Source organism: Ursus americanus, chromosome 19 (assembly GCF_024610735.1).
Source record: "Ursus americanus isolate L20-20 chromosome 19, mUrsAme1.1.p, whole genome shotgun sequence".
NCBI classification, from domain to species: domain Eukaryota; kingdom Metazoa; phylum Chordata; class Mammalia; order Carnivora; family Ursidae; genus Ursus; species Ursus americanus.
Window position 1 is genome coordinate 57,530,734 of NC_142145.1, and position 15,506 is coordinate 57,546,239.

Consider the following 15,506-nt stretch of genomic DNA (forward strand, 5'->3'; position numbering starts at 1 on the left):
CCAGCTCTGACCACACTCAAGATGGCCTCCACATCTTCGCCACTGAGAAGTGCAGACTTCTTCATGGTATTAACATATGATTCATGCAAAGGATCCAGGTAATTTGGATCCTTGCCTGGGAAGAAGGAGACAAAGGAAGAACAAATTTCTGTGTGCATTTGTGTTTAAGTCTGTATGTCTTCGTGTTTGTCTCTACCTTATACGGAAGGCCATACATAGAGTAAACATATTTATAAATGTGGAAAGGGGAATGTTGTTTTAACATTTCATGTTATATTTTTATTTTGACTTTTGTAGAACTGTGGAAAATCATCCTTTTTAAAGTTTTATTTATTTAAGTAATCTCTACAACCTACTTGGGGCTTGAACCCACAACCTCAAGATCACATGCTCTTCCAACTGAGCCAACCAGGCACCCGAAAAACCATCATTTTGAATAAAAATTAGAAATACCTACACTCTGGGTCAGAAGAAATTATGAACTGCACTTCCTAATCTAGACACCCTCTAGTACAGTCGTTTCCACAATATCACTCAGCATCTAAATTCAAGATATATATTTACAAAGTCAATTTTTTAAAAATCTGAATGAGTTGTAATATATCTTGTGATTAAATACTTCCAGTGATGGATAACTCATTATCCATGAAATAGCCTTTTATTCAGACAACATTTTTGGTTAAAAAAAAATCTTTCCTAATGATCCTAGGAATGCCTTTTCAAGAAGTACCCAAAGGATTTGTGATTAAGAAGGACAAGGAAATACTGCTGCTAATATTTCGACTAAGTCCAAAAAGACTTGAACCCAGTCAAATGTAATAAATGTTTTTTATCATTATAACATAACTAAAGTACCATGATTTAAACATTTTATTTTATCAAGTTTTGAACAATGAAGAGACTTTTACCAAAGAGTTAAGCCACATCTTAACAATGGAATATTATGCAGCCATGAAAAGGAATGAAGCACTGACACATGCTACAACATGGATGAACCTTGAGAACATCCTGCTTGGCGAAGGAGCCAGACACAAGAGGTTCCATATTGTACAATTCTGTTTAGATGAAATGTCCAGAACAGGTAAATCCAACAGAGGCAGAAAGTAAAAAAGTCATTGCCTAGGGCTGGGTGGAGAGGGAATGGGAAATTCCTCTTCCATGGGGAGGGGGCTGATGGAAGTCTTCTGGAATCAGAGAGTGGTGATGGTTGCACACTCTAAAAACCACTCAGCTGTATTCCTTACAAAGGTAAATTTTATGCTATATGGATTATACCCCAATTTAAAAACAAGAACCATATCTTAAATAATAGATTTTAAAACAAAACCATTTTGATAGGCATTGTTATCCAATGAATTCTGAACTCAATAAAATGGCCAAAATGAATACTGACTTTAGATCTGTAAAATGTAGCTTTCTAAAAGTTATATGCTGAAGGATACTGAATAATTCATAAATATGGATTTTACTAAAGGACCTCTCACTAGATTTATGTTAATAGTACCTAATCCATAAAGAATTTTGATCTTTTTTTATTTTACAGGGAAGGGTAGGTTTACTTCCTATTACTTGTGCTTGCCTGTATGAAAGATCAGGAAATTTAAAACTCACAAATAGGTTCCTCAAAGAAAAACCGACAATTTAAAACTTGTTATAATCTATTTCAAATATGTCAGGGTTTCTTTAGGTGTAACTTAAAACATGAGGATTGTATTCCATCCACTTGAAATGCTTCTGCTTTTTTCAAATAACAATCACACGTCCTATAAGAACTGATGTCGAATTTATCCAATAGCAGGTTAATTTTGGAAACATGATGCTGCCCAGATAAAGAATATTGATATTGACATTTTTAGATCATAAGTTCAAAATATAATGCATATAAGACATATTCTTTCTCTATGAGTAGCAATAAAAAATCCCAATTAAAAAAGAAACTATGTGTCATTACATATTTTCCCATAAAGACATATGAAATCATACGTTATCCTGTAGAATAGGATTGAGGTCACAGTCATATAACATTATTCAGTTTTTGTATTCATATTAATCATGTTAGAAATTGTATGTGTCTTGCCTCACTAGCTGTACCGTATGCTCCAGGAACCAATATAAATCTTGATTTTTTAGATTAAGCCCAGTAATAATGTCTTGCATACAAATAGGGGCCTAATATCTAATTTTTGTTGAAGATTCATTAATTAAGTTACTTGCATTACCTAATTTTCCATGACAGTTTCTTTATACGTATTTATAGTACAGGATTGTCAAATGACCAGAAATGATCATGAATTTTATCATGTAAATGTTGTATAGATTTCTATGAACATTATGACGCATGGATTTATTCATACATAATATAAAGGAAAAAAATCACCATAATACTCACAGTTGTAACCAGGTCCAATACGGTGTTGAGCTTCCAGGCTAGCCAACGTGATGTGGAAAATGATGTGCAGTAACAGGAAGGAAAGACTGGTGAAGCACAGAGACTTTAATAACCGGCCCGTGTGTCCTAGAAGGTAAGAAGCATGGAGACAGTGAGGGAGCTTCAGAGGCAACACACTCACTCCAACCTTTGTAGTCTTCCACATGGATCCCATTTCTGCCTGATCTATTTTATAGACATACTTAGAAGTGTATCAGGTGTAACATTACTCTCTTATTAGTCTAAAGGTAAAGCTATCTTATTCCCTTTGTAAAATTATACAACCAATATTGATTAAAAATTCAAGCACCTGGGTGGCTCAGTTAAGCATCTGTCTTTGGCTCAGGTCATGATCCCAGGATCCTGGGATCGAGTCCCACATTGGACTTCCTGCTCAGTTAGGAGTCTGCTTCTCCCTCTGCCCCTCCCCCCAGCTCATGCTCTCTCTCTCTAACATAAATACATAAATAAATAAATATTGGTTAAAAACTCAATGTAAAAGAAAAATGCTTTCCTACTTATTAGATGACAAATCACCACAAAATGGAACCACAAAGAGCCCCTGGCCCAGAAAATTTTATAAGAGTTCTGCCAGAGTTGAAGGAACAAACAACCCCTATCTTATAAAAGTAGTTTCAGAGAGTAGGAAAAGAAGGGAAGTTGCCTAAAACATTTTACAAAGTTAGAGTAACTTTAAATTTAAGGTAAAATAAGGCTATAAAATAAAAAGGAGATATAAGGCTGTTTTACTTATGAACATAGGCACAAATTATTTAAAAAGATATTTGCTAACCAACTGAACTAACATAGTAAAAATATAGCACATCATAATAAGCTAGGATTTAAAAGAGCAGAATCAAGCCTATAAATACAGAGAACAGACTAGTGGTTGCCAGAGAGGAGAGGAGTGGAGAGATGGGCAAAATGGGTGAAAGGGAGTGAGAGACACAGGCTTCCAGTTATGGAACAAATAAGTCATGGGAATAAAAGGTACTGCATAGGGAATATAGTAAATGATATTGTAATAGCATCGTATGGTGACAGATGGTAGCTACACTGCAGTCAGCACAGCATGACAGAAAAGGTGAATCACTATGCCATATGCCTGAAACAAATGAAACATTTTGTGTCAACTATACCTGCCCCTCACCTCCGAAATAAGCTAGGGTTTATTTATCACTGAGAAACAAGTGTGATTTAAGTTAATAATGCATATGTGTAAGTCATACACCAGTGCGCTGATATCATAATTTTCTAAATGGATGTAGAAGAAGCATTTCATAAAGTTCAAATTTTATTTATGATAAAAGAAAATAATGGGATTGAGAAGGGCACATGTTGTGATGAGCACTGGGTGTTATACGCAACTTATGAATCACTGAACACTACACCAAAAACTAATGAGGTACTATACAGTGGCTAAATGAACATAATAAAATAAATAATACTCGATAAACTAGGAATAGAAGGAAATATTCTTAAAATGATGAAGGATTTATACCATAACTAAAGCGAGCATCCTGTTCATGGTGGAACTTAAGGCATACATTACTGTCAGAGAATGATCAGACACTTGTTATCCTTGCCACCACTTAACATATATCACTGGGCACATTGGCCAATGTCATAAGATAAGAAAAAGAATGAAGAATTGTAATAATGACAATTGTTTGCAGATAGTGTCAAATTAAACTATTTGCAGATGGTATTATCACCAACATAGAATGTGAAAGTGAAGCCATAGACTAACCACTAGAACAAACACAAGAATTCATAAAATGATTTAGATACAATATCATCTTACAAAAATCAATAATATAGCTCCTCTATATTAGCAATAATCAAATAAAAAGACAAGATATGACTTAAATTAGCAAACAAAACCGTGGTTTTGCCAATGTGTCATTTTGGCTGGGCAATAGTTCCCAGTTATTTAATCAAACACTAATCTAGGTGTTGCCATGAATTTAGAGATATGATTGAAGTCCATAATCAGCTGATTTTAAGTAAGGATATTATCCTTGACAATTTGGGCAAGCCTGATTCAACCAGTCGGAAGTCTTGAAAACCAGTCTGAACAGAGAAAGGAAGAGAGAGAAAGAGGGCAGGGGGAAGGGGGAGAGAAAGGAAATTTTGTCACCTGTGCACAGTAGCTTCAGACTGTGCCCATGAATTTCAACTTGCCCATGACCATACCTCTTCCCTTCCTGAAAGCTTACCCTATGGATTTTGGTCTTGCTTAGCCAATTCATACAATCAATAGTGCAAATCAATTCCTTGTAATAAATTATATACATATAAACATATCTTACAGGTTGAACCTGGACTGAAAAAATATGCAAAAAAAGAATTAACCTTAACAAAAAATGCACAAGACCTTTATGGACAAAACTGTAAAACTCAACAGAAGAACAAAGTAAAAGACCTGAATAAATGACGAGATATACCACATTCATGAATGAGATAACTTAATATGACAAAAATATCAGTTTTTCCCAAATTTAGTCTACAAATTCAATGCAACTTCAAATAAAATGCCAGGGGAAACTTTCAGGCCACCAACAAACATATTTCAAAATATATAAGAAAAGAATTTTTGAGGAACTCAACAAATTTATTTAAAAATACATAAGTCAAACTGAGAAAGACAATTATCATATGGTTTCTCTCATCTATGGAACAGAAGAACTAGGAAGATCCATAGGAGAAGAAAGGGATAAAGAAAGGGGGGGGTAATCAGAAGGGGGAATGAAGCATGATTATGGACTATGAGAAACAAACTGAGGGCTTCAGAGGGGAGGAGGTGGGGGAATGGGATGGACAGGTGATGGGTAGTAAGGAGGGCACGTATTGCATGGTGCACTGGGTGTTATACGCAACTAATGAATCATCGAACTTTACATAAAAAAATGCTTCCATATTCATGAATGAAGATGTTAGGGCAATAAATAAATAAATAAATAAATAAATAAATAAATAAATAAATAAAAATACATTTGGAAAAATAAAAACTTAGGAATTACCAGGCCAACTTTGAAATTTTGAGATGTAAGATCAAAAACAGGTGAGTGTGTTTGTCCTAATAGACAATTAAGGTATGCTATAAACCCATAAGTTAAAATACAGCAAACAGAACTTACATTCCTTACAGAAAGGGAAAAAATTCAAATGGAATACCACACAGAGTTGAGAAAGAAACCTAATTTACTTATATGAATATGATAGATATCAAAGTTGACCCCACAAGTCAAGAGGAGAAGAACAGGTTTGCTGGCAAATGAAAACCTGGCTTCAATAAAATAATAATAATAATAATAATAATAATAATAATAATAATAATAATAATGCTATATCCCTGACACAAAGGTGATCTTCAGGTGAATAAAGACCTAAATGTGAAGGATAAAATTCTAAAGTTAATAGATGAAAACATGGAAGAATAACTTTGTACCTTTTCCATGGGGATTGCCTCTAAAATAAGACCTAAAACATAAGTTCTAAGGCAAAAAAATTAAAATTGAAAATTCAGCAAATGCTATCATAAAACAATTCACCAACAGATGATTAGCTGGGACATCTAAGATTAGAGATGAGATTACATGAGATTAATATTTCAAATAGATAAAGAATGCCTGCATATCAACATGAAGACAGGTCAACCAATAGAGAAGGGAGGAAAACATCTAAACAAGTATCTTATACGGGAAGACTTGAGCGGGCAGCATGCTTCTACAGAGGAACTAAAAGCATAGAGACATTTGATAGAGACATTATAGTTAAAATACAAATGGGTTAACATTTTACACCCATCATATTAAATTATAAAGGTTCATAATATTGAGGGGCGCCTGGGTGGCTCAGTCTTTAAGCATCTGCCTTCGGCTCAGGGCATGATCCCAGCATTCTGGGATCGAGCCCTGCATCGGGCTCCCTGCTCTGCTGGGAGCCTGCTTCTTCCTCTCCCACTCGCCCTGCTTGTGTTCCTTCTCTCACTGGCTGTCTCTTTCTGGCAAATGGATAAATAAAATCTTTAAAAGAAAAAAAATATTCATAATATTGAGTTTTTTGTGAGGGGAACCAATGTTTTGCTAGTAGTGTGAAATTGGTACGGTCTTTCTAGAGGCCAGTACTTAAGTATGCCTAAGTCTCTGCATTTGCGGTCAGACTCTGAGTTATGAACTCCAGAGAAATTTTTGCAACATGTCTACATGGGGACTTGAGTCATGATATTCTTCACAGCCTTGTCTGTAGTAGCAGAGAATTGGAGATATTCCAATTTTCCACCACTAAAGAGATGAACATGTAAAAATGAGGTGGGCGTGCATCTTAAAATACGCTCAACCATTAAGTGCATGAAAGTAGAAGAACAACATATGTGGATCTTAAAAAAAATTAGGGTTAACAAATGATAAGAAACAAAATGGGACACAGACCACAAGATCATTCAGATAAATTAAGAACATAGACCTGGAAAAATAACATATATGTTTAACACCCATGTGTTTATGTATATTTAATATAAGTATAAAACACATTTGTGCAGTTTCATATGGGGAGGCAGGAAACAGGAATGAGAATGGGGTAGAAACAAGCAAGAGTGAATCACCAAAATGAGAGACACTCTGAACAATCCCAAAATAAAACTATTCTTGTGAATTGAAGAGTAAACTGTTGCAACACTTCTCTGGAGAGGACTAGGTAGGTGTTGGACTGGATGACCTACATTCTGGTCCTTGGTCTGCTTCTGGCCATGCAACTCTGATTAGATAGGCCACCAGGCCTTTGAAACTCTAAGACTTTATACATAAATAAAATGTAATTATATGGCAAATTTATACATGATAGATTTGTGGTATACTTACATATTTATGTATATATAAATTTTATATTTATATAATGATAAATACATAAGCTAAATATATATATGTACTATGGTATATATAATTTTATATTTCAGTATACATGTGCAAATACACACACAGACCTTTAAGCTCTAACCAAAAGTTACATTATCTCATTTCAGCATAAAATCCTTCTTTAGTGGTCAGGTCTGCATTCAACAAACTTCTACTGGAAAGAGGGATTTCTCAGTAGCCCAGAAGATTCCATTAAATCTTGTGCAATATGTGTCTTTCAGGCAAAGTGGGGTCATGGGAAACCACCCATCTCCTAACCCACTCCTTTCAGCCACTGTGTTACCTGCCCCTGACCTACCACCATGGCTGCTGGGGCACTGGCTCCCCCCAAGCTCTGAGCTCAGGATATTTACATCTGTGTTTCTAATGTTGATTTGCAAGCCTCAGTGGGTGCTGCTCACGTGGACTAAGGCAGAGGAGCCCATAAAATGCCCTCAGGGAAAACACTGAACTGCCAACAACAAAAAAAAAAATGAAGCTTAAAGACTTAAAATGTCATAAACATGAAAATACATATACCTAAAATGTGCATTTAATTCTAAAATGCCTTTTATTTTGATTTTTCTAACTTTTGACATAATATAGTTTTGGCATGTAGTCATTTACTTAAAAACATAGCTTAAGGAAGCTGAATTTTATTAGCCTTTTATGGAAATGAAAAGTTTAAAATAAATGTAAGCAGAAGGCAAGGGAATTAGTCTTCTGAGTTCTTCTCAATCCTACTGTAGTTTTTATTGCTTTCATTAGGGACAACTAAGGATTAAATAATGTATAATTATCTGATATGAACAACTGGGTTTTACTTGTCAAGTATTCCCTTACAGTAACATTTCCTGATTTTATATATATATATACATATATATATTTATATATATACATAAAATTCATATATATGATATATATACAAATATATATAAAAATTCAGTGGCATTTAGTACATTCCCAATGTTGTGCAAACATTTTCTCTATCTACTTTACAAAACATTTTCATCACTCCAAAAGCACCCACTAAGCAGTTACTTTTTCAGTATTCCTGCTTCTCCTCCCTGCTGGAAACCACAAATCAACTTTCTACCTCTGGACATTTCCCATAAACATTATCATACACTATGTGGCCTTCTGTATCCGCCTTCTTTTCCCTTAGCATAATATTCCCAAGGTTCATCCACCTTGTGGTGTGTGTCAGTCCTTCACTGTTTTATGGCTGAAAATTATTCCATTGTATATACGAACATTTATTCATTTATTCATCTGTTGATGGATATTTAGGTTGTATCTACTTTTTGACTACTGTGAATAGTGCTGGTATGAACATATATGTACATGTATTTTTTAGAGTACTTTTTCCACTTATTTTATGTACATACCTAGGAATTGTACAAACTAGGATCATATGGCAATTACATATTTAGCTTTCTGGGAAGCAGCCAAACTATTTTTCATAGCAAGTGCACCATTTTACATTCCTACAAACCATGTACAAAAGTTCCAATTTCTCCATATCTCTGCCAGCACTCAGTATTTTCTGATTTTTAAAATTATTTATTATAATCATGGTCATTGTAGTGGATGTCAAGTGGTATCACATTGTGGTTTTGAGTTCCATTTTCCTAATGACTAATGTTGAGCATCTGTTCATGTGCTTTTTGGCCATTTGCATATGTTCTTCGGAGAATACTCAATTCTATTTTATTGGTCTACATTTCCATCCTTATAGAAATATCATATTTTCATTACTATAGCTTTGTACTAAGTTTTAAAATCAGAAGGCAGAAGAATGAGTGCTGACACTTTTTCTTTTTCAACACTGTTTTGGCTATTTGGGACCCCTTGCAATTCTATATGAATTTAAGGATTAGCTTATTTCGGCATAAAAGGCCATTGGAATTTTGACAGGGATTGCACTTCATCTATAGTTTGTTTTGGGTAGTAATGACATCTTAAGGATATTAAATTTTCTAACCCATAGCACAGGATGTCTTTCTGTTTATTTAAATCCTCTTTAATTTTTGTCAGCATGTTTAACATTTTCAGTGTATAAGTTTTTCCCCTCATTGGCTAAACTTATTCCTGGGTATTTTATTATTTGGTTTGCTAAGGTAAATGGAATTGCTTTCTTAGTTTCTTCTACAGATTGTTCATTGCCCACATACAGAAACATAACTGATTTTTGTGTGTTGATTTGGCACCATGCAACTTTGCTGAATTTTGCTATTAGCTCTGGTAGTATTTTTATGGATTCTTTGAAATTTTATATATGGGAACATGCCATCTTCGAATAAAGATAGTTTTACTTTTGCTTTTCCAACTTGGTAGTCTTTTACTTTTTTTCACCTAACTTCTCTCGCCAGAACTTGCTGCACAATGTTGACTAGCAACTGTAAAAGCAGATGTATTAATTTGCTAGGGCTGCCAGAACAAAGTACCACAACTAGGTGACTTAAATAACAGAAATTTATTTTCTCACAGTTCTGAAGGCAAAACATCCAAGTTCAAGATGTCAGGAACTTCTGGTTTCTTCAGAGGCCTCTCTGTTTCACTTGCTGCCTTCAGGTGGCTGCCTTCTTGCTGTGTCCTCACATGGTCTGTTCTCTATGCACATGCACCCCTGGTATCTCTGTGGGTCCAAATGTCTCCTTTTTAAAATTCCAGACAGACTGGATTAGGACTCACTCTAATGGACTCATTTTAACTTAATCACTTCTTTAATGGCCAAATATGGGTCAAGTGAGATGATTATGTTTTTGTTTCCCCTTTTGTCCTTTCATGTGATGCATTACATTGATTTTCTTATGTTGAACAACCTTGCATGCTAAAATAAATTCCACTTGGTCACAATGTATAATCCTGTTAAAATGCTGTTGGATTCAGCTCACTAGTATTTCACTGAGGACTTTTGTATCTATATTCATAAGGGATATTGGACTGCAGTGTTGTTCCTATTGTTGTTGTTTTTCCCTTGTGTTTTCTCTGGCTTTGTTACTGACCTCACAGAATAAGTTAAGAAGTGTTCCCTCCCATTCTGTTTTACATTTTGGAAAAGTTTGAGAAGTACTGGTGTTAACTTTTCTTTAAATTTTTGGTAGAATTTACCAGTGAAGCTATCTGGTACAAGACTTTTCTGTGTTGAGAGGTTTTTGATTACGGATTCAATTCTTTACTTTTATAGATCTGTTTATATTTTCTATTTCCTTTTGTGTCAATTTTGGTAATCTGGAAAGTTCACCATTTCAATTAGGTTATCTAATTTGTTGCCATACCCTTGTTCATACTGCTCTCATAGAATTATTTTAATTCTATAAGGTTGGTAGTATTGTCTCCACTTTAATTTCTGATGTTATCATTTCATCTTGTCACTTTAGATTTGTGAATTTAGCTAAGGGTTTGTGAATTCTGTTGGTCTCTTTAAAGAACCACATTTTAGTTTTGTTGATTCTCCTAACGAATTGTCTCTCAATTTATTGCATCCAATAAATTTGGGTATATTGTGTTTCCATTTCCATTTCCAAAGTATTCTCTAATTTCCCTTGTAATTACCTCTTTGACCCACTCTGTTTAAGAATGCATATTTTAGGGCGCCTGGGTGGCTCGGTCCTTAAGCGTCTGCCTTTGGCCCAGGGCGTGATCCCAGGGTCCTGGGATCGAGTCCCACATCAGGCTTCTCTGCCTCTCCCACTCCCCCTGCTTGTGTTCCCTCTCTCACTGGCTGCCTCTCTCTCTGTCAAATAAATAAATAAAATCTTAAAAAAAAAGAATGCATAGTTTAATTTCTATGTATTTGCAAATTTTCCACTTTTCCTTCTGTTATTAATTTCTAGCTTTATTCCACTGTAATTTGAAAATTACTTAATATGATTCAATCTTTTAAAATTTCTTGAGTATTCTTTCATGGCCCTACATATGGTCTCTCCTGGAACATATTTCGTGTAAACTTGAGAAGAATATGCATTCTCCTACTGTTCAGTGCAGTAATATCTCTCTCTCTCTCTTTCTGTCTCTCTCTCTGCGTATGATATATGTGTTAGGTCTTGGTTTATAGTATTTTCAAGTCTTCTTCTTTCTTATTGATCTTCTATGTAGATGTTCTTTCCAGTATTGAAAGTGGGTTATTGAAATATCCAATTATTACTGTAGAATTGTCCATTTATCCTTTTCAAGACTGCCAATGTTTGTTTCCCATATCTGGGGATTCTGTTCTTTGGTGAGTACATGTTTACGATTGTTGTATATTCCTGATAAATTGACCTTTTATTGATATATATTGCCTTCTTTTTAACAGTTTTTGAGTTAAACTATATTTTGTATAATATTAATGTAACCACCTGTGCACCTTTTGCTTATTATTTGCATAGTATATCTTTTTCCATCCTTTCACTTTCAACCAACTTTGACTTTGAATTTTAAGTGAGCTTTCTGAAGACAACATACAGCTGACTCATGTTTTATTATCCATATCACCATCTTTGCCATTCATTGAAGAGTTTAATCTGCTTATATAAAAATAATTACTAAAGGCATGCTTCTGTCATTTTGCTATTTTTTTCTGTATGTCTTATACCTTTTTTTGTTCCTCACATCCTCTGTTACTTCATTCTTTTTATTTAATGATTTTTGTAGCATATCATTTTGACTCCCTACACATTTTCTTTTGTGTGTGTGTGTGTATATATATATACATATATAGGATATCTTCCTACTGGTTACCAGAGGGATTATAATTGATATCCTAAATATATAACAATCTAGTTTGAACTGATAACAACTTCACTTCAATATCATACCAAGTCTCTGCTTCCATCCAGCTTCATCCCCTTTTTTATGTTGTTGTTGTCATAATTTACATTTTTATACATTGTGTACTTATTAGCATAAATTTATAATTATTGGCTTATGCACTTGTCTTTTAAATCATATTGGAAATTAAAAGAGAAGTAATGAACCAAAGATACAATACTGTGTTTTATATTTACCTATGTGGTACCTTTATTGGAGTTCTTCATTTCTTTGAATGTCTTTGAATTATTGTCTGATTTTTCATCTCAGCCTGAAGGATTCCCTTCAGCATTTCTGCTAGGACAGACCTATGAGTGACAAATTACTTTTATGTTTAACTAGGATTTTCTTGTTCTCCTTTGTTTCTAAAGAATAAATCTGCATGATATAAGATTCTTGGTTAACAGTTTTATTTTTCTTTTTGTTTTCCTTTCAGTACTTTAAAAGTATCACCTTTCTGGCTTCCATGGTTTCTCATGAGAATCTGTCCTTAATCTTATTGAAGTTTCACTTGATGGTGGTGAGTCACTTCTTTCTTGCTGTTTTCAAGATTCTTTCTTTACCTGTGGCTTTGACAATTTGATTATAATGTGATTCAGTCTTATCCTCTTGGAAGTTACTGAGATTTTCAAATGTGGAGTTCCATGTGTTTTTTCAAACTTGTCAAGTTTTTGGTCACTATTTCTTCAAATGTTCTTTCTGGCCCTTTCATTTTCTCCTCTTTCTTGGGGGACTCCCATTATGTGTGTGTTGATATGCTTCACACTGTCCCAGAATTCTCTTAGACTCTGTCATTTTTCTTCATTTTTTTTTCCCTATCTGATCTCAGACTGGATAATTTCAACTGACCTGCCTTCAAGTTCATTCATTCTTTATTCTGTCCTGCTCAGATCTTCAATTTGAACTCTCTAGTAAGCTTTTCATTTCAGCTATAATACCCATCAGTTCCAAAATTTCTGTTTGGTTACCTTTTATAATTTCCATCTCTTCATTGATTTTCTCTATTTGATTAGAAGTTATTTTCATTTCCTTTAGCTCTTTTCTCATGGCTTCCTTTAGCTCTTTGAACATACTCAACACAGGCAACATAAAGTCTTTGTCTAGTAAGTTCAATATCTGTTTCCTCAGGGAAAGTTTCTGTTGATTTCTACTGTGAATAGGTCATGTTTTATTGTTTCTTTGCAGACTTCATAATTTCATGCTGAAAACCAGACATTTTGAATATTACCATGTGATAATTCTGGAAATCAGATTCTTCTGCCTCAGAATTTGTTTTTGTTGATTATTGTAGGCTATAGCTATATGTTACTTTTTTTTTAGATTGTTATTTATTTGAGAGAGAGAGAGAGAGAACACAAGTGGGGTGGTGAGTAGGGGAAGAGGGAGAGGAAGAAGCAGACACCCCACTGAGCAGGGAGCCTGACACAGGGCTTGATCCCAGGACCCCAAAACCATGACCTGAGATAAAGGCAGACACTTAACCGACTGAGCCACTCAGGCTCCCCTTGTATGTTACTTTTCTAAACTATCTTTTACGAAATCTATATCTTTTTCCAGGTGTGGTCCATTTCTTTGTGTGGTCTTTCACTAGTATTACACAGAAATATTTTTGAATATCAGAGATTGTTGAGGGGGCAGGCTTTTTACAACTCTGCCTTAGCCTACACTTTCTACTTGCACTGAGACTAGAGATCTTACAGAAGTGAAAACTTGGAGACTTCTCAGGACTTTAGAGAGTATGCATCCTGCCCTGTGCATACATATGACTTCTTATTGCCCAGTATACATGGGCACTTTTGGATGTCATAATTTCCCAAAGAAACTCTCTTTTCAGGTTTTGCTCCCAGGCTTTCAGCACTTTATTGTTTGCCTCAGTTGTAACCTTCTGAAACATGCAGCTGTGAGTTATTCATTTGCTTTACAAGGTTTCAAGAAATGTCTGCTCTTCTCTGCCTTGAGTGAGTTCTGAATTAGGTGAAAGAAGTCAAGTCTCTTGCATCAACATTTCATGCAGCCCCAGACATATACAAACACACAAACACAATTCTTTGAGAATAGGTCTGCTCTCTTCCTCTGGAACCAGGGACCAGGGTCCTACACTGGAAATGTTGGCAACTGTCTTCAGGACTACTAGCATGCTGGGGTTGGGCATGGAGAAAAGGCAAATAAAAATGCCAAAATACTATCCTCCTTGGGGTGCCTGGGTGGCTCTGTCTTTAAGCGTCTGCCTTCGGCTCAGGGCGTGATCCCAGAGTTCTGGGATCGAGTCCCACATCAGGTTCCTCCACTGGGAGCCTGCTTCTTCCTCTCCCACTCCCTGTGCTTGTGTTCCCTCTCTCGCCAGCTGTCTCTCTCTCTGTCAAATAAATAAATAAAATCTAAAAAAAAAATACTATCCTCCATAGAGTTACCTTCTTGATTCAGCATTTCTTGTTGTTGTAAATCTTTCATTGTTATCTAAAGTTCTGAAAAATTTATTCTATTTTTGCTTGAATTTTAGCTGATGTTGTGGAGGGAAAGCTCTTGTTGCTATCTTCTCTGCCATCATCACTGATGTCTTCTTTTGGTTTCAAAACATTTTTTTGTTCCAACTTCTGGTTTTCATTTCTTGTGTGTACATGTATTTTGTATATATATACTCCTTCAAATTAATTGAATGGGAGCTAATTATGCATTTATATAAATAAAGTACAGCACAATAACTAAATCTAACTTAAGTAATAACCAAGAGCCATTAGTAATGCCCTCTCTATTCTCATAACTTCCTGCTAATAAAACCAGATTAAGTAATTGGACTATAACACCATCAAATACATACTCTTTCAAAACTGTTTTTTCTTCTAGTCCTGCTCCAAAGAATGTCGCAGTTGCAAAGCTGCACTGCTGTTACTGCTCTGAGGCATCTAAAGTCCCCACCTCTTCCTCCACCCTCAGTTCTACCTTTCTGATCAGAGGAACTAGGGAATGGGGTCCCAAGAGTTAAAGATTAAAGGGGAGATATTGGCAAGAAGAAAGCCAGAAGGGGGGACGTTCCTCTAATTCAGTTACAAATCAGTACAAGTCTGCTCTTACCCTAAACTACGTATGTGTGGAATGAACTCAAAATACCTTTGAGACCTGAACTATGATATAATGAACTACTCAAATACCAGTCTGATCCCTGAGTGGTACACATGCATGGAAGACACAAATAGAAAGGCAAAGAATTTGAGAACTGAACTGACATTGAACCACCACCCACAGAAATTGAGACAAAGCTTGTGACTTGAAACCCACCTAACTGCAGAAACAAAGAAAAACAAATCAACAGTTCCCCCAAAACTTTAACATGACTCAATGTCTCATAACATAATCTTCAAAGTGACCAGGATATAATCCCAAATTACCTG

At 35.1% G+C, this 15,506-nt stretch overlaps 1 protein-coding gene across 5 annotated transcripts in view; it reads right to left on the reverse strand.

The window, feature by feature from the left end:
• Positions 1–15,506, reverse strand: part of PIEZO2 (piezo type mechanosensitive ion channel component 2) — a 450,496-nt gene that overhangs the window by 275,196 nt on the left and 159,794 nt on the right. For all 5 annotated transcript variants that reach the window (XR_006778951.2, XM_045793888.2, XM_045793887.2 and 2 more), the window contains exon 3: positions 2,390–2,515. Coding sequence is in view for 4 of the 5 variants with exons in the window: in XM_045793888.2 (XP_045649844.2) it covers positions 2,390–2,515 (126 nt within the window). In the remaining variant the exon portion in view is untranslated. The remainder of the gene's footprint in view (positions 1–2,389; positions 2,516–15,506) is intronic.